This window comes from Phoxinus phoxinus (assembly GCF_949152265.1).
Source record: "Phoxinus phoxinus genome assembly, chromosome: 6".
Classification (NCBI taxonomy): domain Eukaryota; kingdom Metazoa; phylum Chordata; class Actinopteri; order Cypriniformes; family Leuciscidae; genus Phoxinus; species Phoxinus phoxinus.
This window is the reverse complement of record NC_136881.1, coordinates 1,787,525-1,815,024: the sequence shown is the minus strand read 5'-3', so window position 1 is coordinate 1,815,024 and position 27,500 is coordinate 1,787,525. Positions and strand designations below refer to the sequence as shown.

The 27,500-nt window shown below is 38.2% G+C and overlaps 1 protein-coding gene across 1 annotated transcript in view; it reads left to right on the top strand.

The window, feature by feature from the left end:
- The window catches only part of LOC307000115 (neural cell adhesion molecule 2), a gene marked incomplete at its 5' end in the record, with an annotated part of 272,591 nt that overhangs the window by 237,255 nt on the left and 7,836 nt on the right, over nucleotides 1-27,500 (top strand). Inside the window, 7 exons of the mRNA XM_079615404.1 lie at nucleotides 1,626-1,776; nucleotides 5,417-5,604; nucleotides 8,293-8,389; nucleotides 12,291-12,464; nucleotides 17,078-17,197; nucleotides 17,473-17,594; nucleotides 21,076-21,250. Of these exons, the coding sequence (XP_079471530.1) occupies nucleotides 1,626-1,776; nucleotides 5,417-5,604; nucleotides 8,293-8,389; nucleotides 12,291-12,464; nucleotides 17,078-17,197; nucleotides 17,473-17,594; nucleotides 21,076-21,250 (1,027 nt within the window). The remainder of the gene's footprint in view (nucleotides 1-1,625; nucleotides 1,777-5,416; nucleotides 5,605-8,292; nucleotides 8,390-12,290; nucleotides 12,465-17,077; nucleotides 17,198-17,472; nucleotides 17,595-21,075; nucleotides 21,251-27,500) is intronic.

Genomic DNA, 27,500 nt, shown 5'->3' with positions numbered 1-27,500 from the left:
GGAAACACCAGGAGCGTGTGCGTCAGCTCTCACTGTCCGTGTAGAAATGAATCTCATGCATTAGTGTGAAAGAAGGGAAGCCTTCGGGTCTCGGTTCTGCTAGCCTACAATAACGGCCCCTGTCAAATAAAACGCACATTCGCTCCAGGACTGTCAGGCGCTGCGCTGCAGACTCCGAGGCATCAAGCGGAGGGTGGACACATATCGATTTTTCAGGGAAAGCGAAGAACACTGATCATTAAAGTGGGCGTTGGGGGACGAGTTCCATCGAATCCCCTTATATTCACAGTCCCCTATCTCACCGCAAGCACAGATAGTGTGACCACATTACAGCTGATCAACTCAATATCAGTTTGCTGTTTTCCTCTGATTGCTGATATGAATCTGTCAGGGTTATTCCAGTTCACTAAAACTAGGGATGCACCGATGTTTCGGCCAATAATCGGTATCGGCCGATTAAAGCAATTATGTTCAGCTAATGATCAGGGCCGATTATATCCTGTCAATCAAAAGGGGTCTGACAAACGTTCAGACTGCAACTCACACTGTGTGTGAAGAACATCTCTCTTGTGTTGAATTTAGGGTTAACATGACAATAACACATTAACAGTTATATTTGACTGTCCCTGTATATTTGACCCTATGAATCACCCGTAGTTCAGTGTTGCATGTCTGCAGTTTTTCCCTACACCAAACATTATTTGTAGCGTGTCTCCCATTCAGTAATTGCTTTATTAGTGAGCAGTGAGACAGCCTAACTTTGACCATGTTTATTGATACTTAAATTCCCCCTTAAAACTCATCTTTGATCACCAAAATTACATATTTAAACTTTTTTTTCATTGAAAAAAATGTCTTAAAATAGCTTGAATGTAACTCGACACCCTTGCCTCATTTAGTATACGCGGCTCTATTAATATGCAAATGAGCCCCGCCTCAACTCACTCACTCAGAGATCCACTGGTTGACGATCACACGTTGATCTGATTGGTTACAAGGTAGCTTGTGACGTCAGAAACACCAGCGATTTCAAACCGTGTTTTTTAGACTGTCTTTGGTTCACTGCAGTTTTAAAGAAAAAATACTCAGCAATGCTGTCGACTTATGAACTTACACATGCTTTGTCTTAAAGCGTATTAAAAACACCACATAGACACATAAACAACATTAAAAACTTGGTTTTCACCACAGGGGAACTTCAATACCTAGAGTTGGCCAAGTTGGAGTAAATAAGTAGGAATAAATAAAGACTAAAAAGGGTCCTAAAACAGAGCCCTGGGGGACGCCAGTAGAAACTGGTCCAATATCAGACCTGTATTCCCCTAAAGAAACAAATTGTTTGCGTCCGGTCAAATAAGATCTAAACCAGAAATACCAACAAAAAATATATATACTGTAGTCAACATTTGAAGTGGATCAAAAAGGTTCATAAAAGTTGTGAAGACAAGAACGGGTATTGTTCAAAATTCATGTATAACTTTGATGAAAGGTTTTGATCCACTTCAAATGTTGACTACTGGATAATAACAATGGCAAAAACACACAACTAAATTGCTAAAACTAAAATTGTAATTAAAAAATGGTAAGTTTCACTAATGTGGATTGATTTGTTTGTGTTGGTTTAGAGTCAGGACGGCCGTGTGGAAGTGCGTGGACGGCACGGAAAATCCATGTTGACCATCAGCGGCGTTCGCCTCTCAGACTGGGGTCGCTTCGACTGTGAAGCTCTCAGCAGGATCGGAGGTCATCAGAAGAGCATGTTCTTGGATATCGAGTGTAAGATGCACAAAAAAACGTTTTCACCAAACATTGCTGTTTTTATGCAGGGATGTTTGTGCAAGCTTTTATGTGCATTTCAGTTTAAAAATATATGCTTTGATGTCAATAATTACTAGAAGTACAGGTGAAACTCGAAAAATTCTGAATATCGTGCAAAAGTTAATTTATTTCAGTAATTCAACTTAAAAGGTGAAACTAATAAATTATATAGACTTACATGCAAAGTGAGATTACATGCAAAGTGAGATATTTCAAGCCTTTATTTGTAATCATTTTGATGATTATGGCTTACAGCTTATGAAAACCTTTTCACAATATTGTAATTTTGAATTTGGGGTTTTTATAATCTATAAGCCATAATCATTAGCCTGGGTGCCGGCCCGAACCCCACCCACAAAATGTTTTGGTCGGGAAGTTCGGACTGAACTCGCTCCATTGAGGAGTAATTATGCTCGGCTCCCAGAAGGCCGAGCCAATCAAATTGCCAGGGCGGGCTTTAATCGATAATGGACAGATGATCTGCGGTTACGTAATCACCACGTCATCAAAGAGCGCTTGGGTTGAACTGGTTTTCCACAAAGATGAAGATGACTGCAGCTGGAGGACTGAGATGTTTAGAGTCCGCTATCGCGTCTGTTATAAAATAAATCGACAGTGCATTAATTTTAAAAGACGAACAGAGAACCGCAATCAAGGCATTTGTCGATCAGAAAGATGTGTTTGCCGTCCTTCCAACGGGATTCGGCAAAAGTTTAATTTATCAGCTGGCTCCGATGGTGGCTAAGAAGATGGGACGCAATGAAAGCCCTGTGGTAATTGTGGTTTCTCAGCAACCGAAATGGGCATCACGGCGATGCAACTCGGCGTGCACAACGAGGTGGACATAATCAGCAGTCGTTGTCAGCTCCTTTCCCAAATCCTGGCTGCTGAACAAGAAGTGGAGGGACATGCTAGGCTCCGATGTTTTTCAAGCCAACGTAATGGGTATCGCCGTGGATGAAGTTCATCTCACTTAAATTTACTACTACTTCCAGCGTGCGGTGCAGTTGAGCTCTGTTGACAACTATGCGTCGCTCAACATGCATTGCTCTGATTGGTTGTAGGTCTATCCAATTGAGTGCAGAGTTGTTGTTTTTTTCCTGGTTCGGTTCAGACACGCCTCATAATCAAAGCCCAATGGAGCCGTATCAGACTCACATTCTGCCTAGAATATGAGTATGACGAAGTCAGGCTACATAATCATCAAAATTATGGCAAATAAAGGCTTGAAATATCTCACTTCGCATGTAATGAGTCTCTATATAATATGTTAGTTTCACCTTTTAAGTTGAATCATTGAAATAAATGAACTTTTGCATGATATTCAGATATTTCGAGTTCCACCTGTATTTCATAGCAAACATCCAATCACATAGCAGCACAAAAAAGTGACTATTGAGCCAAAGTTGTACCAACTTCTTAAAACAAATACTAGCGCAGCAACTTCTCTGTATAGCCTTTCCAGTGTATGTTTCTTGCTTAATTAATTATTTTACCCCACTTGAAATGAATGAATCTGAGTATCCCACACAAAAGGAGAAACGGCCCTCAGTGGGGCTAATTATGGAAGGAATTCTTCCAGAGTAATTAATTTCTCATATTCGTATTAATTTCCAGGTCTGTCTCCTGAAATGCCAAACCGTTTTTTTGGGGTCACTCGCTGTCAAACCTGACCTTCGTAGATATTCGTTTTCGTTGCTTCACATTCATTTGTCGCTGTTTCGTACATTAGGCTAACATTGCACATTAATGCCACTGTGAAACAGCATCTGTCACAATCGCCAGAAACGCAGTGAGATGCTAATGAAAGGCCTTGAATGCGCGGCGCTGACCTTGATATCACCGCGCCATGATGCGTCGTCGTGTCATATGCTTAGCGTGGAGGTTCACGGCCAACGGGTGAAAGAGGACGTTCTGAATGAGCGTGGCAGGAGCTAGCCAACCGTTACCGGGCTGCTAATGAACTCATTTATTTAGTACAGCCGCTCTTCTCTGCGCGGCTCCTTAGATGTGACAGTGAGCCCGGCATCAATCTCTCTAATGGAAACCTTCTAGTCGGCGTAAAACAGGAATAACGCTGAATGAATGCGGACACCCTCAGCGCTTAAACTGAAGGTCTGTGGTGGGAAATGCATTTCATCTTTATGACTTGCATCTGTTTACCGCAGACGCTTCTGACGTAATGGAGTGAGACTGTAAAGTCTTTCTTTGTTGCTATCAATATTACTCTTCTTTAAAGGCCGTTCCACACGGTCCACATCAGCATTCCCAAGTGCATTACAATACATGAAAGAAATTCTAGGTGCAGCGTTGCATGTTTAGGCCAGTGTTATTTTATTCATTGTTATTAATATGTTTTACATTTACATTTATTTTTTATATTAATTAACTAATGAATATATTTTTATTAATATCAATATTTTGAATTTTTATTTTTATATTTACCTTTTTTATTAATATATATATATTTTTTATTATTATTAAAAAAAAATAGACATATATATATATATATATATATATTTATATATGTCTATATTTATATATATATATATATATATATATATATATATATATATATATATATATATATATATATATGTATATGTATGTATATGTATGTATTTTTTTTTAAATGTGGTTTTACTTTTAGTATTAGTTTATTTTTTAGTATTAGTTCATTAGTTTGTATTAGTGTATATACATATATATATATATAATATTTTTTATTAGTTTTAAGATTTTTCATTTTTATTTTATTAATAATTGTATTAATTAATATTTATTTGTTTTAGTAATTTAGTTGTGTGTGTTTTGTCATTTTTATTAGTCCTTGGTTTTTTAAAATGTCTATACAGCTTTTATTCATTTTTATTTCAGTTTTAGTCATTTTAGTCCATCAAATGTCAATGATGAAGGTTTTTATATTTTATTTTATTATGAACTTATATTATATTTCACTTATATTAACTTTTTTTCTTAATGGTTTTACTTTTGGTTATGGTTAATTGTAGAGTTACTTTTATATTCATATTTTGAATTCGTATAATATATATATATATATATATATATATATATATATATATATATATATATATATATATATATATATATATATATATATATATATATATATATATATATATATATACACACACTGTACAGTATATATACACAATATATATATATATATATATATATATACAAAATGTACAAAATGTGTGTGTGTATATATAGATATATATATTATACTTTTGATTGCGTGACACAATGCTTGACATGTTGTGCTTGTGTTAAAGCCCTGATGGACGACATTTAATTGAGCCTTTATTCTTACTTTCGAAACAAGATTCTAATTGTTGCTTTTACATGGTTTCAAGCTGGTCCAATCTACACTGAAAAAAAAGCCTGAAAACCAATCACTCAGAAATTGCTTGTAAATTTCACGGACAAGTACAAAGAAACAGCATGTAACATTGAATTAAATTTTGACATTTTGAAGTAGAAAAACTGAAATAGTGTTTTATTGATCAGCTGGATAGTCTAGTGCTTGAATACATTAGGTTCTGCCGGTATTGAATCTCTGTTTCTCTTTTTCCAGATGCACCGAAGTTCCAGACTAATCAGACCATCTTCTACTCATGGGAGGGAAACCCAGTGAACATCAGCTGTGACGTGCGGTCCAATCCTCCAGCCACGATGCTGTGGAGACGAGACCGCTTCACCATCTCCAGTCAAGGGACCAGCAACATCCGCATCCACACTGCAGAGGGACGATCGCTTCTGGAGGTTCAGTTACATGCACTTTAAAGCTGCAATATGTTTTTTATTTTATTATTTTTTTCATTGCCATTGGTCGCTAACCTCTTACAATAACAAAGGCGTAGATTGATGACGCAATGATAAGCCGAATCATGGAACTTGCCGTCATGCTGATGGATCTACGCATGACTGCATGACTACAGCGGCTCAACCTTATGCTGCGTTCACACCAAACGCTAATAGAGCGTCAAATTCGCGTCTATCGCGTCTAGTTTAACGCTTTAACATTTTGAATGCATTCGCGCATCCAGAGCGGAATGGACGAGGCGAAATCCGCTTCTTGTGGGAGGGAAAGTGCTAGGCGGTTCTGTCTGCAAGATAGGCCGCGAAATTTAAAAATACTACTGTTATTGTGTCACGAAATGTAGTTTTAAGAGTTGTTCGGTCGAGAATGTAGTTGCTTAAAACTCAAATCTGTGGTTTATTTATAAAGATAGCGCCTATTTAAAACATTTGATCTGACGTTTTCGGAGTTGTGAGATCCAGGCGATCAGCGGGCGCTCAGCGCTCATGTAACCCGCTGGAGCAGCCTCACCTCGGCTAGTCCTCCTGACGTCTGCCGCTGGTAAACCAGAAATGTTTAAATTCACAATCTATAGCTTCGGTTCTATTATATGAAACATATAAGTTCAAATACATTAATGACTCGTTATAACGTGGGTCAAACGACTTCATTAATGATGTGAGTTTTTCTTCATCTCGTTCAGAAATGTACGACTGCAAGTGTTCAGTGTCACATTCATAGTTAATATAGCTGAACAATGTTATTCCTTCTTTCACGCTGGCATTTAGTCATTACAAAATAATTTATTGAGGCCAAACATATAAAATGACATTATAAACTGAAAAGCGGGTCTGCCCCCATTTATCACGTGACTTCGCCACGTGACAGCAGCAAGCAGGCTCCTGATTGGTTAACGTGGCGCGAATTGACGGCAAAGTAAAACATTTTCAACTCGGGTGTTAGACGCGAATTCACGTGAAACGCGTGAATACTCAAAGCTCCACTATGGCGTATCGCGCCAGACGCTCAATTCGTCTCAATCGCGCGTCAATTCGCATCATTCGCGTCTACCGCATTTTAAGAAGCAAAATTACTTAAGATATTAAGTGTTGTTTTATTAAAAAAGGTATCCAAGTGAATTGAGTTTACGCTTAAAATTATTTATACAAAAATAAACAAATCTGTCAGTGGGGTCAGAAAAATAAAGTTAATTCAAATGGAAAGCAAGGTTATTTTTCTAAACCATTAGCAGATATTTTTAGCAAAAACAAGTTTTTCTCAAAAAAAAAAACCCCACTTCATATCTTCAGTCATTTCGCATCTGAAGTAACTGTATCTTGATGTTTAATGTTTAGATACTTATACTGGAAAACAAGACACCCATATGGAAATGTAATATATGTACACATATGAAATATACATATATTAAATATATCCACATATATATGCCCATATATAAAACCTATTAGAAAATGGAACAATTGACATATAAAACCAGCCCATATTTTTTTTTTTTTTTTTTTACCTTTATTTAACCAGGTTAGTCTCATTGAGATATAGAATCTCTTTTTCAAGAGAGACCTGGCCAAGATAGCAGAACAAATTTGATCACACAATCACAAAACAAACACAAAAAAGGCAAAGACTATTCAAGTGCATTTCAATTAAATAAAAGTGCCATTACTTAAAACATTTGCACATGTGGATGGACTCATGTTCTTAACATAACTTTAAAATCATTCAAGGAAACTAGACACTGTAGTTTAAGTGTTTTCTGTAGGTCATTCCAAGTTGAAGGTGCAAAAAACATGAAAGCCATTTTGAAAAACTCTGTCCGGGCTTGAGGTACATTCAATGAGAGAATTTTCTGGGACCGTAAACCATAAGTACTCTGTGTAAAAGAAAGAAATTCGGATATGTAGCACGGTAGCCTGCCTATGATGCCCTTATAAATAAAAATTATATATATGTATGTATAATAGTGTTTTTTTATATACATGTCACATATATAATTATCAGTTTTCAAATTGAATTTGTGTAGTATTTGTTTTGTTATTATGAGCTGGTCAAGAAGAGGTAAAATAATAATAAATAATACATTTTATTCATAAAATATTCGAAAATTAGATAGAAATTGAAATGAAATGTGGATATTGATCTGTAGACTTGAAAAAAATAGTTAAATAGTAAATAGTTTGGCATATATAAATTAAACATATCAGTGACGTATATGGTTAAAACATCCAGTATTATATAAATAATAATCATATACATCATATTAATATATGTCAATACACTCATTTAATATGGCAAATTTATATATGTTAAAAACCTATATCAACATATATGTAGAGATATGTATATATGTGATAGCAATATGTTGTCTTATATTTAGCATATATGACGGCGTCACTAGCGATATAGGGACATATATGTCATATATTACATTTCCGTATGGACAGAAACACTGCTGTATGCTCTGTAGTGCTGGTTTAGGACGAGCATGATGTTTCTGGTGTAGCCGTTTGAACACGGACATCTTTCTGGTTAAACTAATTAATAAAGAGAAGTTGCTGGTTAGCAGTTGCTCTTGTTAGCCTTCTGTTTGCTATTTTCAATGGTTTCATGCTTTCATTTGTCTGACTCCACAGGTCACTCCAGTGTCCGACAGGGACTTTGGACGCTACAACTGCACCGCCAGGAACAACATCGGCGCTCGATACCAGGAGTTTATATTAGCACAGGCAGGTGTGTGTGTGTTTACCAATTACTCAAAGGCTAAACTTCTCTTGAATCATTTATTCGTTTGTAATACATGTTCCTGATCTTTGGAAGATATTCACGGTTTAGTTTGGATCTGTGTATATCCTGTGCAAGCATTGCGTGATGTTTTCTAAGATGCAGATGAAGCCTGATTATGTTCTTGAAAGGATTTGCGAGTGTGTTTGTTTGAGACGAGGTAGAAGTTCACCTGAGAAATTGATTGAAACTTGTAGTGATGTGCTAAGCATTGATATATATATTTTAGGGGTGTAACAATATATCGTGCCACAATATATCGCAATACAAAAATGCAACAATACGTATCGTGGATAGTGACAATATGTATCGTGGATAGTTCACCCAAAATAGAAATTACTGTATAAGAAAAAAATCATGTTTTCAGAGTTTTAGTGTCAGTACTACATTAAACTACTATATAATGTTGATTATAATGTATAATAATGCAATGGTCAACTTCAGAATCATGAATATTTTTATTCTGGTGTCACCATTGTCCTTGAATTACAAGCACCAAGTCCAAACCTGTTCATTTAAACCCACAATGTAATATCAAAGTTAGCATTTTAATCAACAGTACATTTTTTGTTAACCTTTTATCATATGTCTTGGGAGTATCGCAATAATATAATATCGTGAGTTCAGTATCGTGATATATATCGAATCGTGAAATGAAGGTATCGTTACACCCCTAATATATTTAGATTTTCCATAACAATATGTCCTTCCCATCTGGCCATTTCTAATTGATCTGAAGCGGATCTTCTGTAGTGCTGCGTGCTTTACTAGAGAGATCACTAATATAGCGGAGAACTGTCTCCATTTACTGTAGAGCTGCTTAATATACCATGAAGAGGTTCAGTTCACTTCACAGCGACTACATTGAGCCCCAGAGAATACACACACACACACACTCTAACACACACACACACACACACACACACAGTCTCTCTCTCTAACACACACACTCTTAACACACAAACACTGCTACACACACACACTCTCTAACACACACACTCTTAACACACACACACACACACTCTAACACACACAAACTCTGACACACACACACACACACACACACTCTCTAACACACACATACACTCTAACACACACACACACACTCTAACACACACATACACACGCTCACACACTCACACACACACACACTCTAACACACACATACACACGTGCACACACACACACACACACACACACTCTAACACACAAACACTCTAACACACACACTCACACACACAGACACACTATAACACACACACATACACACGCAATTTCACATGAACACACTCACAAATGCATACATATGCTCACACACAGACACACACATACAGTACATACATACATACACACACACACACACACAGACACACTATAACACACACACACACGCATTTTCACATGAACACACTCACAAATGCATACATATGCTCACACACAGACACACACATACAGTACATACATACACACACACACATATACTCACACACACACAGACTCACTCACTCACTCACTCACTCATACACACACACATATATACTCACACACATACATATACACACACACATACACACATATATATACTCACATACATAGACACACTAACTCGCATATACATACACACATAGACACACTCACTCACACATACATACACGCACACACACACAGACACACTATAACACACACACACACGCATTTTCACATGAACACACTCACTAATGCATACACATATGCTCACACACACACACACACATACAGTACATACATACACACAAACACATATACTCACACACTCACTCACACACACTCACTCACTCACTCACTCATACACACACACATATATACTCACACACATACATATACACACACACACACACACACATACACACATATATATACTCACACACATAGACACACTCACTCACACATACATACACGCACACACACACTCACTCTCTCACACACACACACACACACAAATGCTATTTTCTGAAAGTGTAATTTTGCTTGCACAGATGTCACTGGTTTCATTAAGAATCTCTACTTTCATCTGTGGCTGATCTGCTGTGTCTGGCAATGATGTCTGTGGAGTTTCTTCTTTGACATTTTAAGGCCCATTTCATCTTAAAAGGCCAAAAGCACCTTCATTTACATGCGCATGTTGTTAATAAACAACCTTTCGACAAAATGCTATGATATGTTGATCACAAAACAGCTGGGATGTTTCCTCTCAGGTCTGTCACTCTTTATATATGCTAATATGCAAATATATTTGCATATTTAATCGAATTATGCCAATTTGCATATTTTTAATGGCTAAAGTCACATTGCAAAAACATTGCTTTTATGTACTGTATATTTGAATCTGGTAGAGTTTCATTTTGTAGAATATAACATTTTATAAAGGTTTATGCTACTTTATTGCTAATTAATCTGACACATTTGGTGATAGTAAAAGTGACCTTGCATCTTGTCACTGCAAATGATGATGTTTTCCTCAGATTTTTGGCTGAAACAGTAGAAATGTGTGTATTGGAGAGTTTACTCACACACTGACAGATGTCATTCCGAGTTTCCACAGTTGATCTGATGCTCAATCCTGCATTCACACTTTACCACAGGATGAAAAGCCTCTTTATATCGTGAGAAATGAACAAAGCTGATACACATGCACTGTAGGATCTACAATAAAGATGAAAAATACTAGTGTTGGGGAAAGTTACTTTTAAACGTGGGTTAGGGTTAGGATATGCATTACAATATTGTGTTACTCCCAAAAATAATTGCGTTACTTAGTAACTTTTTATGAAAAGTAATGCGTTACATTACTTTTACGCTACTTTTTCTCGCCTGGGCTTGCTTGTTTTTTAATAACAACAAAAATAAAGTTATATTTATGGCAAGTTTTAAGGCCCTTTCACACCAAAAGTGAAGTGAATAACCCTCAGGCTGAAGGAAATGTAGATTTACTGTACAGTAGAGGGCGCCGCTCAAACAAAACTGCTATTCTGGATTAAAGAACAATAGGATACAGTTCAACACTCTTATTTAATTTTTAAGTAATTTTTGCTTATTAGTATGGTTGAATTAGATCATTGAAGGTCAGCAGCAAAGACATTTGGTTAATAAAGTGAGATTAAATACATAAAGTACACTGTAAAAAAAAAAGTGGTTTAACTTAAAAAAGCAAGTTACCTTGTTGTCTTAAAAATGTTGAGTTCGTTGTAATTAAAAATTTGAGTTAATACAATGAAGAAGAATGGTTTAATAAACAGAAACTCAAAATAGTGTGTTATCTTCACACATTAGTTATCGAAGTTGATTTGACAAAAGATAAAAAGTTGTGATAAATCATGAAAATATTTTTTTACAGTGTACATTTGTGTAATTTAATATAGTTAATTATAAAAGTTTTGCGTAAAATTCTGAGATCGCATTTTTCTGTTTTTATTCATTTTGAGGAATACTGAATGTGTTTGTGCGAGTGAGATGAGTAAATGCATGTTCACATTTAGTCTAGAACTAAAGTAACCATCATGTTTACACACATACACACACACACACACACACACACACACACACACCTCCTCACTTTATTTCTCTCAACATGAGGACAGGAGAGCTGTCAGTCAATAAATGTGCAAAAGTAACTTAGATATTTTGTTGTAAATTGACAAATATGTTACTTTAGTTACTTGAAAAAGTAATCTGATTACATAACTCAAAATTTTCATATACATTTTCACATTTGGCACCTCTGTGATTGTATAACCCTGCCTCTATAAGCACTAATAAACTGCCGATATCCTAGCAATATCATGTTAATGAGTAACTTCTGTGTGTGCCGCAGATGTGCCGTCGAACCCGTACTCCGTGCGCCTCACTGCCGTCTCCCAGCGCCTCGCCACCGTCTCCTTCATGAAGCCCGACTCGCACGGCGGCGTCCCCATCAGCTACTACATCATCAACATCAAAGACACGAGCGCGCAGGATTGGAGGACAGTGAGATCACATGGTGTTCAGAGTGAGTGTCATGTGACCAACGGCTCACTTTAAAGCTTGGAGTCAGCATGAAAAACATTCCCTAATGTGCCGAACACTACCAGTCAAGAGTTGTTATGTTTTTAAAAGAAGTTTCTTCTGCTCACTAAGGCTGCATTTATTTTATTAAAAATAAAAAAAATAAAAAATTATAATAATATATATATATATATATATATATATATATATATATATATATTGTGAAATATTTGAATTTAAAATCTATTTTAATATATTTTAAAGTGTCATTTATTCCTGTGATCAAAGCTGATTTTTCAGCATCATTACTCCAGTCTTCAGTGTCACATGACCCTTCAATCATATAATATGATGATTTGCTGCTCAACATTAATTATTATGATCAATGTTGAAAAACGTTGTGTACAATTTTTTTTCAGGATTATTAATAGAAAGTTCAAAAGAAGAGCATTTATTTGAAATATAATTTTTTGTAACATTATAAATGTTTTACTGTAACATTTGATTTATTGAATTCATCTTTGATGAATAAAACTATTGATTTATCTTATTTAACCCCCCCCCCCCCCCCCTACAAAAGCTTTTTCTATTCATCAAAGAATCCTGAAAAAAATATAATATTGATAATAATCATAAATGTGTCTTGAGCATCAGATCATCATATTATAGTTATACTGATTCCTGAAGGATCATGTGACACTGAAGACTGGAGTAATGATGCTGAAAATTCAGATTTGATCACAGGAATAAATTACATGTTACTATATATTCACATAAAAAACAATATTACAGTTTTTTTTTTTTTTTTTTTATCAAATAAATGCATCCTTAGTGAGCAGAAGAGACTTCTTTTAAAAACATAAAAAATCTTACCGATACAAAACTTTTGACTGGTAGTGTATATCCGAGTGAAACTCTTCTGGATCAATATTAAATGTGGGCGGGGCTTGATTGTGTGGGGATTTGATTGGATGGTTGTGGTTTGCTATTGGCTGAGCTCATGTGAGTGACAGGTTATAGCCCCGCCCTCGTCATCAGAGAAGAGAGGAAAACAATAATGATGTGCACCGATAAATCATTTAGAATAATCACTGCAATAATCCGTTAAAAACTAGAATTGTCCATTATGATTTCATGGTGACTTTAATAAAGAAAAATGGAAGAAACCACTAAAATATTTTTAAAAAAGATGCTTCTGTCCTAGAAGCAAAAGTGATACGCTTTGTGAGTAAAAACAGAGCTTTTAACCAAAGGGAATGCATGTTTCCCGTGGTCTAGTTTTCCTGAAGGCCATTATCGCTTCCGTGTTTGCGGGATCGGGATGTGTTGACGTTTGCTGCATCTAAACACATATTCACTCGCTGAGGAAACGCTAATGGCTTCAAGCTGCTCATTAAACTGCTTCTGCAAGAGTCGGCCATTTTGTTCTGTGCATTAGGCCTTTAAATAATGTGTTTGGTGTTAAGCGTAATGTAACACGCTAAAAACAAACAGAAGTGAACACTTGTGTTCCTCAACTTTGCGTTGCAGAAATGGGAACCAGCGAGTGTTTCGAGTTCAAGATCAGATTCAATGAGAAGTCGGTCTAATAATGTTCTTTTCATGGTCGCAAGCTCCAATATTGAGTGTAATTACTTCAATTACGTCCACAGACTCTGTGTGGATTTTTAATTAAGAACTCAATGTTCTTTGACTAAGTAATAACCGCGCTCATTGAGTCGCTTCGCTTTTATTAGCGCTTTCTCATGTAAATTAATGAATGCAATCATTTATAACGGCCAAGCAGAACTTTCATGTAAAAATACATATTCTCTGTTAGACTCGTTTCAAAATTATTACAGCCATTTAATGTTATTTATACACTATTAAAGTATTTAAAATGTTTTTGTATTTTTTTATATATTAGTATTTAATAATGTTAATAAAAAATAAGCTTTTAGTTTTATATTTTATAGTTTAAGGTTTAGTCATTTTGTTATGCGTTTATGCGTCATATTTTTTATTTTATTTTTTCCAGTTTTAGCTTTAGTAATAAAATTTCAGCGTTAAACTTACAGATTTCCGCTTGTTCACATTTATTTTCCTTTGATTGTTTATTACTGTCCTTCTTTCCTTCCTTTTTTCCTTCCTTCTATACTTCCTTCTTTCTTTCCTTTTTTCCTTCCTTCTATACTTCCTTCTTTCTTTCCTTTTTTCCTTCCTTCTATACTTCCTTCTTTCTTTCCTTTTTTCCTTCCTTCTATACTTCCTTCTTTCTTTCCTTTTTTCCTTCCTTCTATACTTCCTTCTTTCTTTCCTTCCTTCTTTCCTCCTTTCCTTTCCTTCTTTCCTTCCTTCTTTCCTTCCTTTTTTCCTTCCTTCTATACTTCCTCCTTTCTTTCCTTTTTTCCTTCCTTCTATACTTCCTCCTTTCTTTCCTTCCTTCTTTCCTCCTTTCCTTCCTTCTTTCCTCCTTTCCTTTGCTTCTCTCCTTCCTTTTTTCCTTCCTTCTATACTTCCTTCTTTCTTTCCTTTTTTCCTTCCTTCTATACTTCCTTCTTTCTTTCCTTTTTTCCTTCCTTCTATACTTCCTTCTTTCTTTCCTTTTTTCCTTCCTTCTATACTTCCTTCTTTCTTTCCTTTTTTCCTTCCTTCTATACTTCCTTCTTTCTTTCCTTCCTTCTTTCCTCCTTTCCTTTCCTTCTTTCCTTCCTTCTTTCCTTCCTTTTTTCCTTCCTTCTATACTTCCTCCTTTCTTTCCTTTTTTCCTTCCTTCTATACTTCCTTCTTTCTTTCCTTTTTTCCTTCCTTCTATACTTCCTTCTTTCTTTCCTTCCTTCTTTCCTCCTTTCCTTTCCTTCTTTCCTTCCTTCTTTCCTTCCTTTTTTCCTTCCTTCTATACTTCCTCCTTTCTTTCCTTTTTTCCTTCCTTCTATACTTCCTCCTTTCTTTCCTTCCTTCTTTCCTCCTTTCCTTTCCTTCTTTCCTTCCTTCTTTCCTTCCTTTTTTCCTTCCTTCTATACTTCCTTCTTTCTTTCTTTCCTTCTTTCCTCCTTTCCTTTCCTTCTTTCCTTCCTTCTTTCCTTCCTTCTTTCCTCCTTTCCTTCTTTCCTTCCTTCATTCTTTCCTTCCTTCCTTCCTTCCTCCTTTCCTTTCTTCCTTCCTCCTTTCCTTTCTTCTATCCTTCCTTCTTCCTTCCTCCTTTCCTTCCTTCCTTCCTTCCTTCCTTCCTCCTTTCCTTCCTTCCTTCCTTCCTTCCTTCCTTCCTCCTTTCCTTCCTTCCTTCCTCCTTTCCTTCTTTCCTTTGCTTCTTTCCTTCCTTTTTTCCTTCCTTCTATACTTCCTTCTTTCTTTCCTTTTTTCCTTCCTTCTATACTTCCTCCTTTCTATCCTTCCTTCTTTCCTCCTTTCCTTTCCTTCTTTCCTTCCTTCTTTCCTTCCTTTTTCCTTCCTTCTATACTTCCTTCTTTCTTTCTTTCTTTCTTTCTTTCCTTCTTTCCTCCTTTCCTTTCCTTCTTTCCTTCCTTCTTTCCTTCCTTCATTCTTTCCTTCCTTCCTTCCTTCCTCCTTTCCTTTCTTCCTTCCTCCTTTCCTTTCTTCTATCCTTCCTTCTTCCTTCCTCCTTTCCTTCCTTCCTTCCTTCCTCCCTTTTTTCTTTCCTTCCTTCTTTCTTTCCTTCCTTCTTTCCTCCTTTCCTTTGCTTCTTTCCTTCCTTTTTTCCTTCCTTCTATACTTCCTTCTTTCTTTCCTTTTTTCCTTCCTTCTATACTTCCTCCTTTCTATCCTTCCTTCTTTCCTCCTTTCCTTTCCTTCTTTCCTTCCTTCTTTCCTTCCTTTTTTCCTTCCTTCTATACTTCCTTCTTTCTTTCTTTCTTTCCTTCTTTCCTCCTTTCCTTTCCTTCTTTCCTTCCTTCTTTCCTTCCTTCTTTCCTCCTTTCATTCTTTCCTTCCTTCATTCTTTCCTTCCTTCCTTCCTTCCTCCTTTCCTTTCTTCCTTCCTCCTTTCCTTTCTTCTATCCTTCCTTCTATCCTTCCTTCCTCCTTTCCTTCCTTCCTTCCTCCTTTCCTTCCTTCCTTCCTCCTTTCCTTCCTTCCTTCCTCCTTTCCTTCCTTCCTTCCTTCCTTCCTTCCTCCTTTCCTTCCTTCCTTCCTTCTATCCTTCCTCCCTCCTTTCCTCCCTTCCTTCCTTCCTCCTTTCCTTCCTTCCTTCCTTCCTTCCTCCTTTCCTTACTTCCTTCCTCCTTTCCTTACTTCTTTCCTTCCTCCTTTCCTTCCTTCCTTCCTTTCTTCCTTCCTCCTTTCCTTCCTTCCTTCCTTCCTCCTTTTCTTACTTCCTTCCTCCTTTCCTTACTTCCTTCCTCATTTCCTTACTTCCTTCCTCCTTTCCTTACTTCTTTCCTTCCTCCTTTCCTTCCTTCCTTCCTCCTTTCCTTACTTCCTTCCTTCCATCCTACTTCTTTCCTTCCATCCTCCTTCCTTCCTTCCATCCTCCTTCCTTCCTTCCTTCATTCCTCCTTTCCTTCCTTCCTCCTTTCCTTCCTTACTCCTTTCCTTTCTTCTATCCTTCTATCCTTCTTTCCTTCCTTCCTCCTTTCCTTCCTTCCTTCCTTCCTCCTCCTCCTCTCCTCCGTCTCTCAGCCACAGTAGTTCTGGCCAGTCTGGAGCCCAACACCACGTATGAGGTGCGAGTGGCGGCGGTCAATGGAAAGGGTCAGGGTGAATTCAGCCACACAGAATCCTTCCAGACGTTAGCCATCCGTGAGTACTTCATCATCAGTCTCTCTTCTGTTCATCCCTCCTTACTCTCCTCACTCAGATAGACGTATTTAAACTCACATGCTGCTTTGGTTCAGTTGCTGTCGAAACAAGTTCAATACGACCTTGCACAGTGTGTAACTGCATCAGTCCTTCTCTGTAGATTTCAACATTTTTAATCTCCTTCATCATTATAATGTTGTTTCTTCTAATTCGCATGGATCTTAAAGTAGCTGTCCCGTCTTCACTTGGGTCTGCTTGTGTGTGTTTTCCTGCAGGCGAGCCGAGTCCCCCGACGGTTCACGGACAGAGAGGAGTCGGGAAAGCCTACAGACTCGGACTGATCAAACAGGACGACGGTGGGATGCCTATCGTCGAGTACATCGTGAAGTATAAAACGGTGGGTGCGCTCAACAACACGAACGCTCATAATTTCCGCTTTTTTTCTCTCTTGGTTATGCGAACATTAAAGGCCATGATATACGTAAAGTCCCCCTGTGGTAAAAATCCAGCTTTATATGTTGTTTATATGTCTATGTGGTGTTTTAATACGCTTTAAGACAAACCATGTGTAAGTTCATAATTCGACAGCATTGCTGAGTATTTTCTGCTTAAAACTGCAGTGAACCAAAGACAGTCTCAAACACACGGTTTGAAATCGCTGGTGTTTCTGACGTCACACACTACCTTGACCAATCAGATCAACGTGTGATCGTCCACCAGTGGATCTCTGAGCTGAGTGAGTGAGTGAGTGGAGACGGGGCTCATTTGCATATTCATAGAACCGCGTATACTAGATGAGGCAAGGGGGTCGAGTTACAAGTTATTTTAAGACTATTTTACAGGATAAGTATTTAAATATGTCATTTTGGTGATCAAAGATGAGTTTTAAGGGAAGCAAAATCAAAGAATGAACTGGTGTGACGTCATTTCAAACTAAATCTGGCCAAATTAAAGTTAGTTTCAGGAGTTCGCTCTGGCTGGTAAAAACCTTCAAACAACCATCGGACCATGCCACTGCAAAAACTCTTAAAAATGCACAGATGGTGGAGGACAACACAGTAGATGCTTGTGAATGATTCTGTGAAGTTATATTAATTTTAACTGTATTATATGGTGCTTATAGTCAACTAATGTAAAGATAGTGGCTCACGCTTTAGCCAGTTTATGCATGCATAAAATCATTGTATATGCAAGTGCATGTTGGTCTTCGACCATCGGGTTTCTTTTCAGGTAAAATTATGTCATGCAATGATTAGTTAAGTTTTTATAAGCAGACATGCTTACAACCTGTTTAATAACACTTCTGATTTAATGCCAAAGGAAACGTTCGTGTTAGAGGTTCGTTACTTCAGCAAAAAATACATGTTGAGTTTGTACTGTACGATGGGAAACAGAGTCGTCTGCGTTTGCACACTGTCCTAATTCACTGTGCGTTAATCCGAGCTGATTTTAGAGAAATCCCGTCGCCTGGAGTCGCGTGGGCGGCTGAATAATGTTCTCGGGGAGAAATCCTCCGTCCGGCGTACAGTGAGTCTGAACGCGCTCACGCTGTGGCCTCATTTGCTTAAAGAATACGGATGTGTGAGAGTTGCTTTGAAGTCCTTCTCTTCCCCATAAAGACACTGCGGGGGGGGTTCGCCATGAGTTTTCCTCTCCGTCACGGATATAACGAACAAAGAGAGCCAAACTGAGCTCAATACACACATGCTCACAGTTACACCCACACAAACCTGCAGTTTTCTCCTGGTTTTCAGTGACTCTCAGAGAACAAAGATCGCGAGTGAGATGTTATTTTACAAAAACGCTCATTTATCCACATAACCCTGACTCGTATTTGTGGGATTCACCCTTTTAGTAAATACTCGTCAGGGTCAGTGTGTGTTTTCATGTTTTCCATCATCTCTAAATTACTGATGAAAGTGTCAGAAAATGTGTGACGTATGTTCCTATAGCTTTTGAAGGCCGTCTTGTGGGTAAAATAAAAGGATTTCAGCCACACCACAATTATTTCAATCTTCTGCTGCCAGAAAGTGAACAATATACGTCTGACCTTAAAGTCAACCTGAAATTCTGCTTTTATCATCTGTGTTTAGTGTGTAATGTTGCTGTTTATAGTTCTTCTCTATATGAGTGTCAGTGTTTCTGAACTCCTGAAACGCCTCCATTGTAGTCTCGAGTTTCTTCCGGGAACGAACACGTCACAATATTCCTCATTATAATAATTAATGCGCAGAATAAAGGGGCGGGGCCTGGTTGAGTTAGTTAGTAGTGTGTTAAACTGGCGGTTATGGTAAGGGGCGGGACATTTCCCAAACACACTCGAAGCGCTCGACCAATCACAACACACTGCTCAAGCTGGCCAATCAGAGCACAGTGTGCTTTTCAGAAGGCGGGGCTTCATAGAGACGTAAACAGAGCGTTACTGACAGACTGGGAAGAGAGGAGCCGCAAAAATGGAGAATATGAGGAAAATAATCAACATTCAAGTTCTAGTAGAGCCTGAAAACTACAGCAAGACTCTGATGGTCCTCTTCATGTTCTTACTGTGAAAGACTCATCAGTGCACGTTACTCTAAACTAAGAATACTGCTGTTTTGTGTAAACTTGCTAATCCCCTTAACTTTCTTTTTTTTTCATCTGGAAAGTCCTATTTTCATGATTCCCGATTAATAATATCACGTCTCGCCCTTCTTTTGTGCCACATTATGAAAGTTTCACTTCAGGTTCACTAAACACACAAAAGAGAAACTAAAGGACGCTATTATCTCCCTCAGCCAATGAAAATGTGTTTCCATCAATCACTTGAGGAACTGCCGGTGTGTGTATGAGATTGAAGATCTCCAAAGCTTTATGGGAAGTGAAATCTCTTTAAAGTGCTTTACTAAAGTACTGCGGTGGAAAAGCAGATTGGAGCGTCTGATTGTGGACAAAAAAAAAACAGATGAACTGAAGAAGATCAAATATTATACAGACAATAAACACATTAGATCACAGAGACGGTGAGGAAGGAAGTGTCAGGATGAAACGGGATGAAGATGATTGGAAACGTCATCCAAACTTTCTGCCTTTATTGCTTATTTAAATCTTTGTTCTTATTCTTAGTCATTATGTATTGTTTGCCCTATTTTATATTGTGTGTTTGATGCGGTCCATCAGACTAGTGTGAGAAAGGTTCAGCCTGTCATTATTTATTCTGTGGGAAACACTTGAAGACTGAAGATCCAAAAATGACCTGAAACACAATTAAAGCACCACAATAAAGTTCTTCTGAAGCAGGGTTATTATCATAAATCATTATTATTATTATTTTAAACATGTTTGTTACTTGAAATAAAATAATGTATCAAAAAATGTAAACTTATTTTATTTCAGCATTTCAAATTTTAGTTAAAGTTTTAGTGATTTTGTTGTGTTGTTGTTTTTACAGTAATGAGAAATTATAGTATTTTTTTATTAGTTTAATTCGTTTTTAATTCGTTTTTATTTTTATATTTTAAAATAAACTGTAATTCAAAATATGAACCCAAACTATAATAGTAAATTAATCATACTGATGGAAAGTCATATCATGATTTGTTTGAGGAACACCCACATTTGTGTGTGTGTGTGTGTGTGTGTGTGTGTGTGTGTGTGTGTGTGTGTGTGTGTGTGTGTGTGTGTGTGTGTGTGTGTGTGTGTGTGTGTGTGTGTGTGTGTGTGTGTGTGTGTGTGTGTGTGTGTGTGTGTGTGTGTGTGTGTTTGTGTGTGGGAGAGAGAGAGAGAGAGAGAGAGAGAGAGAGGAGCAGTGGATAACAGTATGCTAATAATATTGATGATGAGTATTATGTACGGAGTAACAGACCGGTTGTGTGTGTGTGTGTGTGTGTGTGTGTGTGCAGGATAAAGAGGAGCAGTGGATGACGAAGCTGGTTCCCGGTATGAATGATTTCGCTCTTCTTCAGCCGCTTCAGTGGAACACGCGCTACAACGTGGAGATCACGGCGCGCAACGTCAAGGGCCTGTCGGAGCCCACCTTCTTCCAGTTCCTCATGCCACAGAAGCCCGACATCACAGGTATACACACACACTGATCATACACATCACAGGTATACACACACACTGATCATACACATCACAGGTATACACACACACTGATCATACACGTCACATGTATACACACACACTGATCATACTCATCACAGGTATACACACACTGATCATACACATCACAGGTATACACACACACTGATCATACACATCACAGGTATACACACACACTGATCATACACATCACAGGTATACACACACTGATCATACACATCACAGGTATACACACACTGATCATACACATCACAGGTATACACACACACTGATCATACACATCACAGGTATACACACACACTGATCATACACATCACAGGTATACACACACGCTGATTATACACATCACATCACATGTACACACACACACTAATTATACACATCACATCACATGTACACACACACACTGATTATACACATCACATGTACACACACACACACTGATAAACCACATCACAGGTATACACACACACTGATAAACCACATCACATGTACACACACACACACTGATAAACCACATCACATGTACACACACACACGCTGATAAACCACATCACAGGTACACACACACACAGACACACACACACACACACACTGATAAACCACATCACAGGTACACACACACACACACACACACACACACACACTGATAAACCACATCACAGGTACACACACACACACTGATAAACCACATCACAGGTACACACACACACACACACACACACACACACACACACTGATAAACCACATCACAGGTACACACACACACACTGATAAACCACATCACAGGTACACACACACACACACACACACACACACTGATAAACCACATCACAGGTACACACACACACACACACTGATAATCCACATCACGGGTATACACACACACACACACACTAACCCAACACTATTCACACTGATCGAGATGATTCTAAGTCCAGTCCTGTTAGCCGGTCACTCAGATCATGACCTGATGCTCCAATGAGCCTAAAATACAAAACACACACACACACACACACAATACAGAAGACTAAAGTGTGTAGTTCCCATCAGCTGCGGAGTACACACTGTAGTCTGTGAACTTCAGCCTTGTGAGCAGACATGTTTATTAAGGTCATGTGATGTGGAAACTTTAAAGATCTCGGACAGCAAGAGTTTCTCTCATCCGTATTCCGGAAGAACACAGAAGTGTGAGAGTGAAGTCCCGGTTCAGGAGTCCGGATGAACACAGAAGTGTGAGAGTGAAGTCCCGGTTCAGGAGTCCGGATGAACACAGAAGTGTGAGAGTGAAGTCCCGGTTCAGGAGTCCGGATGAACACAGAAGTGTGAGAGTGAAGTCCCGGTTCAGGAGTCCGGATGAACACAGAAGTGTGAGAGTGAAGTCCCGGTTCAGGAGTCCGGATGAACACAGAAGTGTGAGAGTGAAGTCCCGGTTCAGGAGTCCGGATGAACACAGAAGTGTGAGAGTGAAGTCCCGGTTCAGGAGTCCGGATGAACACAGAAGTGTGAGAGTGAAGTCCCGGTTCAGGAGTCCGGATGAACACAGAAGTGTGAGAGTGAAGTCCCGGTTCAGGAGTCCGGATGAACACAGAAGTGTGAGAGTGAAGTCCCGGTTCAGGAGTGCGGATGAACACAGAAGTGTGAGAGTGAAGTCCCGGTTCAGGAGTCCGGATGAACACAGAAGTGTGAGAGTGAAGTCCCGGTTCAGGAGTCCGGATGAACACAGAAGTGTGAGAGTGAAGTCCCGGTTCAGGAGTCCGGATGAACACAGAAGTGTGAGAGTGAAGTCCCGGTTCAGGAGTCCGGATGAACACAGAAGTGTGAGAGTGAAGTCCCGGTTCAGGAGTGCGGATGAACACAGAAGTGTGAGAGTGAAGTCCCGGTTCAGGAGTCCGGATGAACACAGAAGTGTGAGAGTGAAGTCCCGGTTCAGGAGTCCGGATGAACACAGAAGTGTGAGAGTGAAGTCCCGGTTCAGGAGTGCGGATGAACACAGAAGTGTGAGAGTGAAGTCCCGGTTCAGGAGTCCGGATGAACACAGAAGTGTGAGAGTGAAGTCCCGGTTCAGGAGTCCGGATGAACACAGAAGTGTGAGAGTGAAGTCCCGGTTCAGGAGTGCGGATGAACACAGAAGTGTGAGAGTGAAGTCCCGGTTCAGGAGTGCGGATGAGGCGTGAGTCCCAGAGCCGATGCGGGCGGAAGATCAAATGCTCGGCTTTGATTTGCTGATGCCGTTTGAAGAGAAGAGACGGTCAGCAGATCAACACGTCGACCTGCGCTTTTTTCTACCCAGGGACAAACTTACCCAGGGACAAACTTACCCAGAGACAAACTTACCCAAGGACAAACTTACCCAGGGACAAACCTACCCAGAGACAAACTTACCCGGGGACAAACTTACCCGGGGAAAACTTACCCGGGGACAAACTTACCCAGGGACAAACTTACCCAGGGACAAACTTACCCAGGGACAAACTTACCCAGGGACAAACTTACACAGGGACAAACTTACCCAGGGACAAACTTACCCAGGGACAAACTTACCCGGGGACAAACTTGCCCAGGGACAAAATTACCCAGGGACAAACTTACCCGGGGACAAACTTACACAGGGACAAACGGGGACAAACTTACACAGGGACAAACTTACCCGGGGACAAACTTACACAGGGACAAACGGGGACAAACTTACCCAGGGACAAACTTACCTGGGGACAAACTTACACAGGGACAAACTTACCCAGGGACAAACTTACCCAGGGACAAACTTACCCAGGGACAAACTTACCCGGGGACAAACTTACACAGGGACCAACGGGGACAAACTTACACAGGGACCAACGGGGACAAACTTACCCAGGGACAAACTTACCCAGGGACAAACTTACCCGGGGACAAACTTACCCAGGGACAAACTTACCCGGGGACAAACTTACACAGGGACCAACGGGGACAAACTTACACAGGGACAAACGGGGACAAACTTACCCAGGGACAAACTTACCCAGGGACAAATTTACCCAGGGACAAACTTATCCTGGGACAAACTTACCCAGGGTTTCTGGAAGCAAATCTCGTGAAAGATATTTCACATCAAAATCCAAAGAAAGCATGAAGACATTATATTCTGCACGTCCGGTTTAGGAGTTACCGTACATTCTTATTAACATCAATGGTGATCAAAACACCATGAATTGGGCAGTGCAGCAAATACTATGTGTAAATACTTTACCATTTAAATATTGTATTAATATTTAATTAATATTGTAATTTTCACCATTTCAGTAATGAGAATTTGTTGGTAAATGGTGATTCTCATTATTGTATAAACTTTAAAGAGGTGGTTGATTATGATTTGACTTTTCTAACTGTAGTTAGTGTGTAATGTTGTGTTTTCTAACTGTAGTTAGTGTGTAATGTTGATGTTTGATCATAAACAACATCTGCAAAGTTACAACGCTCAAAGTTCAGAGCAAAGGGAGATATGTGTGTTTAAAGAAATCGCTTTTTAAGGACTACAACAAACGGCTGGTAGGAACTACACGAGCTTCCTCCGGGGTTAGTGACATCACCAACCCTAAAATTTACATAAACCCCGCCCCCTGAACGCGATTTATAGAGCTTATGTAGCTCCGCCCCTTTTCAACCCTGCGCTCGTTGTCTTTTGTATTCCGGGCTGTATTCTTAGATATAGATTTATATTCTTAGTTATAGATTATCAAGACAGAATATGCTAATCAATGACTAGAAGATAACTACACATACGCTTCATAAATTCATCAACTAACCATTCAGAATTGTCCTGTTCTTCTACATGTCGTCACTTCTTCTTGAGTCTCTCCATCTTTGTCTGACTCCGGTTTGAACATTTTGTGTGTGTGTGTGTGTGTGTGTGTGTGTGTGTGTGTGTGTGTGTGTGAGGTAAAAGGACACGAGCTCTTGAAGCTCCGCCCCCTGTGCCGGGAGCAGCAGCTCATTTGCATTTAAAGGGACAGACACAAAACAGTGTGTTTTTGCTCACCCTCAAAAAGTGACAATTTTAATATATAATATAATATATAAAAATATCTGTGGGGTAATTTGAGCTTACACTTCACACACACACACACTCTGGGGACATCAGAGACTTATTTTACATCTTGTGAAAAGGGCGTTACTGTATACCACCCCTTTAATCGAGTCAATCTCCATACACTCTCAAAATAGTTAAATATTTTAATATGTATTTTTTACAATGTGCTTCATGGGATTGTAGTTCTTTCCCTCACTAAAGACGTTAAGTTCACAGTCTTATACCTTTGTCTTTTTGTCCAAAAAGGGTTCATACACTTTTTTTTATTGCATGGAAGTGTGTATTCCTGGTGAATATACTCAGTAGTCATCCGTCTGTGCCGACAGCAGGCGTTCCTGGAACGAATCGCTGGTTTCAGGTCATCAGCCTCTCTGAAGGTCCTGATGGCGACGGTAAAACGCTGCGTGGGCAGGAATATGATGATATGGACATTTGGCTCCATATAATATTGTATCATAGTGATGCTTCATTCGGGACAGTCAGTTCAGTGGCGCTCGGGGCCGTCTCCGTGAGTCATTTAGCGCTCTATTGGCAGATAATGTGAACGCCAGTCAAAGCGAGTGTGTTTCTCAGAGAGAGTGTTTAGGATCGCACTAATGTACTGAAGAACTCAAATTAAAATTAATCACGTCATGCATACAGATACAAATATTAATCTTTTACTGGTTTAAGTCATCTAATATATAATATAGTGTACTATAATAGATATTACAATATAATATAGCAATATCGTTATATTAAAATATAAAACAAATTATTAAACATGTGTAATTGAAGTTAACATGCATTATATTTTATTATATTATATTGTAATTTTTCTGACCCCATTGGAAATTTTTTATTCTTATTTTAAGCAAAAAAAACTCACCTATTTTTATTTATTTTTTTGGAAAACAAGACTAAATATAATGTCATATTCATATACATTACATATATAATTTAATATATAGCATGTATTATATATGTATTATATTATAATACACAATATTATTATATTATATTATATGAATTATATGATATTATATTATATTGTGTTATATTATATTGTAATTTTTCTGACCCCATTGGCAATATTTTTTCTTATTGTAAGCATAAAATCACTTGTTATAATTTTTTAATTATATTATATTGTTATTTTTCTGACCCCATTGACAGTTTTTTATTCTTATTTTGAGGGGGAAAAAATTTTATTCATTTTTTTAGAAAACAAGACTAAATATAATGTCATATTTATATACATATACATTAAATGTATAATTTAAGTTAGCATGCATTATATATGTATTATATTATAATACACTATATTATATTATATTATATTGTTATTTTTGTGGCCCCCATTGGTAGTTTCTTTTCTTGTTTTAAGCATAAACTCACTTAATTTTTATCTATTTTTCAGAACTTAATATATTCAGTCATTTTGCTTCTCACGTAAAGGTATCTTGATTTCATGAATGTTTAGATATTTGTACTTGAAAACAAGACACAAATACCGAGTACAAGTACCGAGTTTTTGGCCGTGTAAAAATAGCCGCTTCTCACATTAACTGTGGCTCTAGACTCGTTTGTGTCTGTTTTTATTTCTCATAGTGAATTTTAATCCATTACTTCTCCTCCTTTTGGTGGTTGGTTATAGTTTTAATTTGTATTACACTTCAACATCAACAGGTTGTCAATCGAATCATATCATATTACTTCAGATTTAATTTTTTTTAGATGAATGAGTTCTTAAGTTACGTCCACATAAACCTCTACAAATATCAAGCATAATTAAAGGAACTTCGTGACTTTATCTTTAGATATCTTTAGTTAGATAAGTCCACACACACCCTTCTCATCTCCGTGCGTACCGTAACTCTGTCTGACGCACACACCGCTAGCCTAGCTTAGCACAAAGACTGGAAGTAAATGGCTCCAGCTAGCATACTGCTCCCAATAAGTGACAAAATAACGCCAACATTTTCCTATTTACATGTTGTGATTTGTATAGTCACAGAGTGTACAAATAATGTTAACTGCTGGTAGAATAACTGCTACTTGGGCGGAGTGATTAGCGCAACACTCACCGCGGGGCTTCTTAGGCGCTGCGAGCTAATCTGAGAATATAGTTCCCAGTGTGTATACGGTTAGAAGATGGCTGTGTCTCATGTG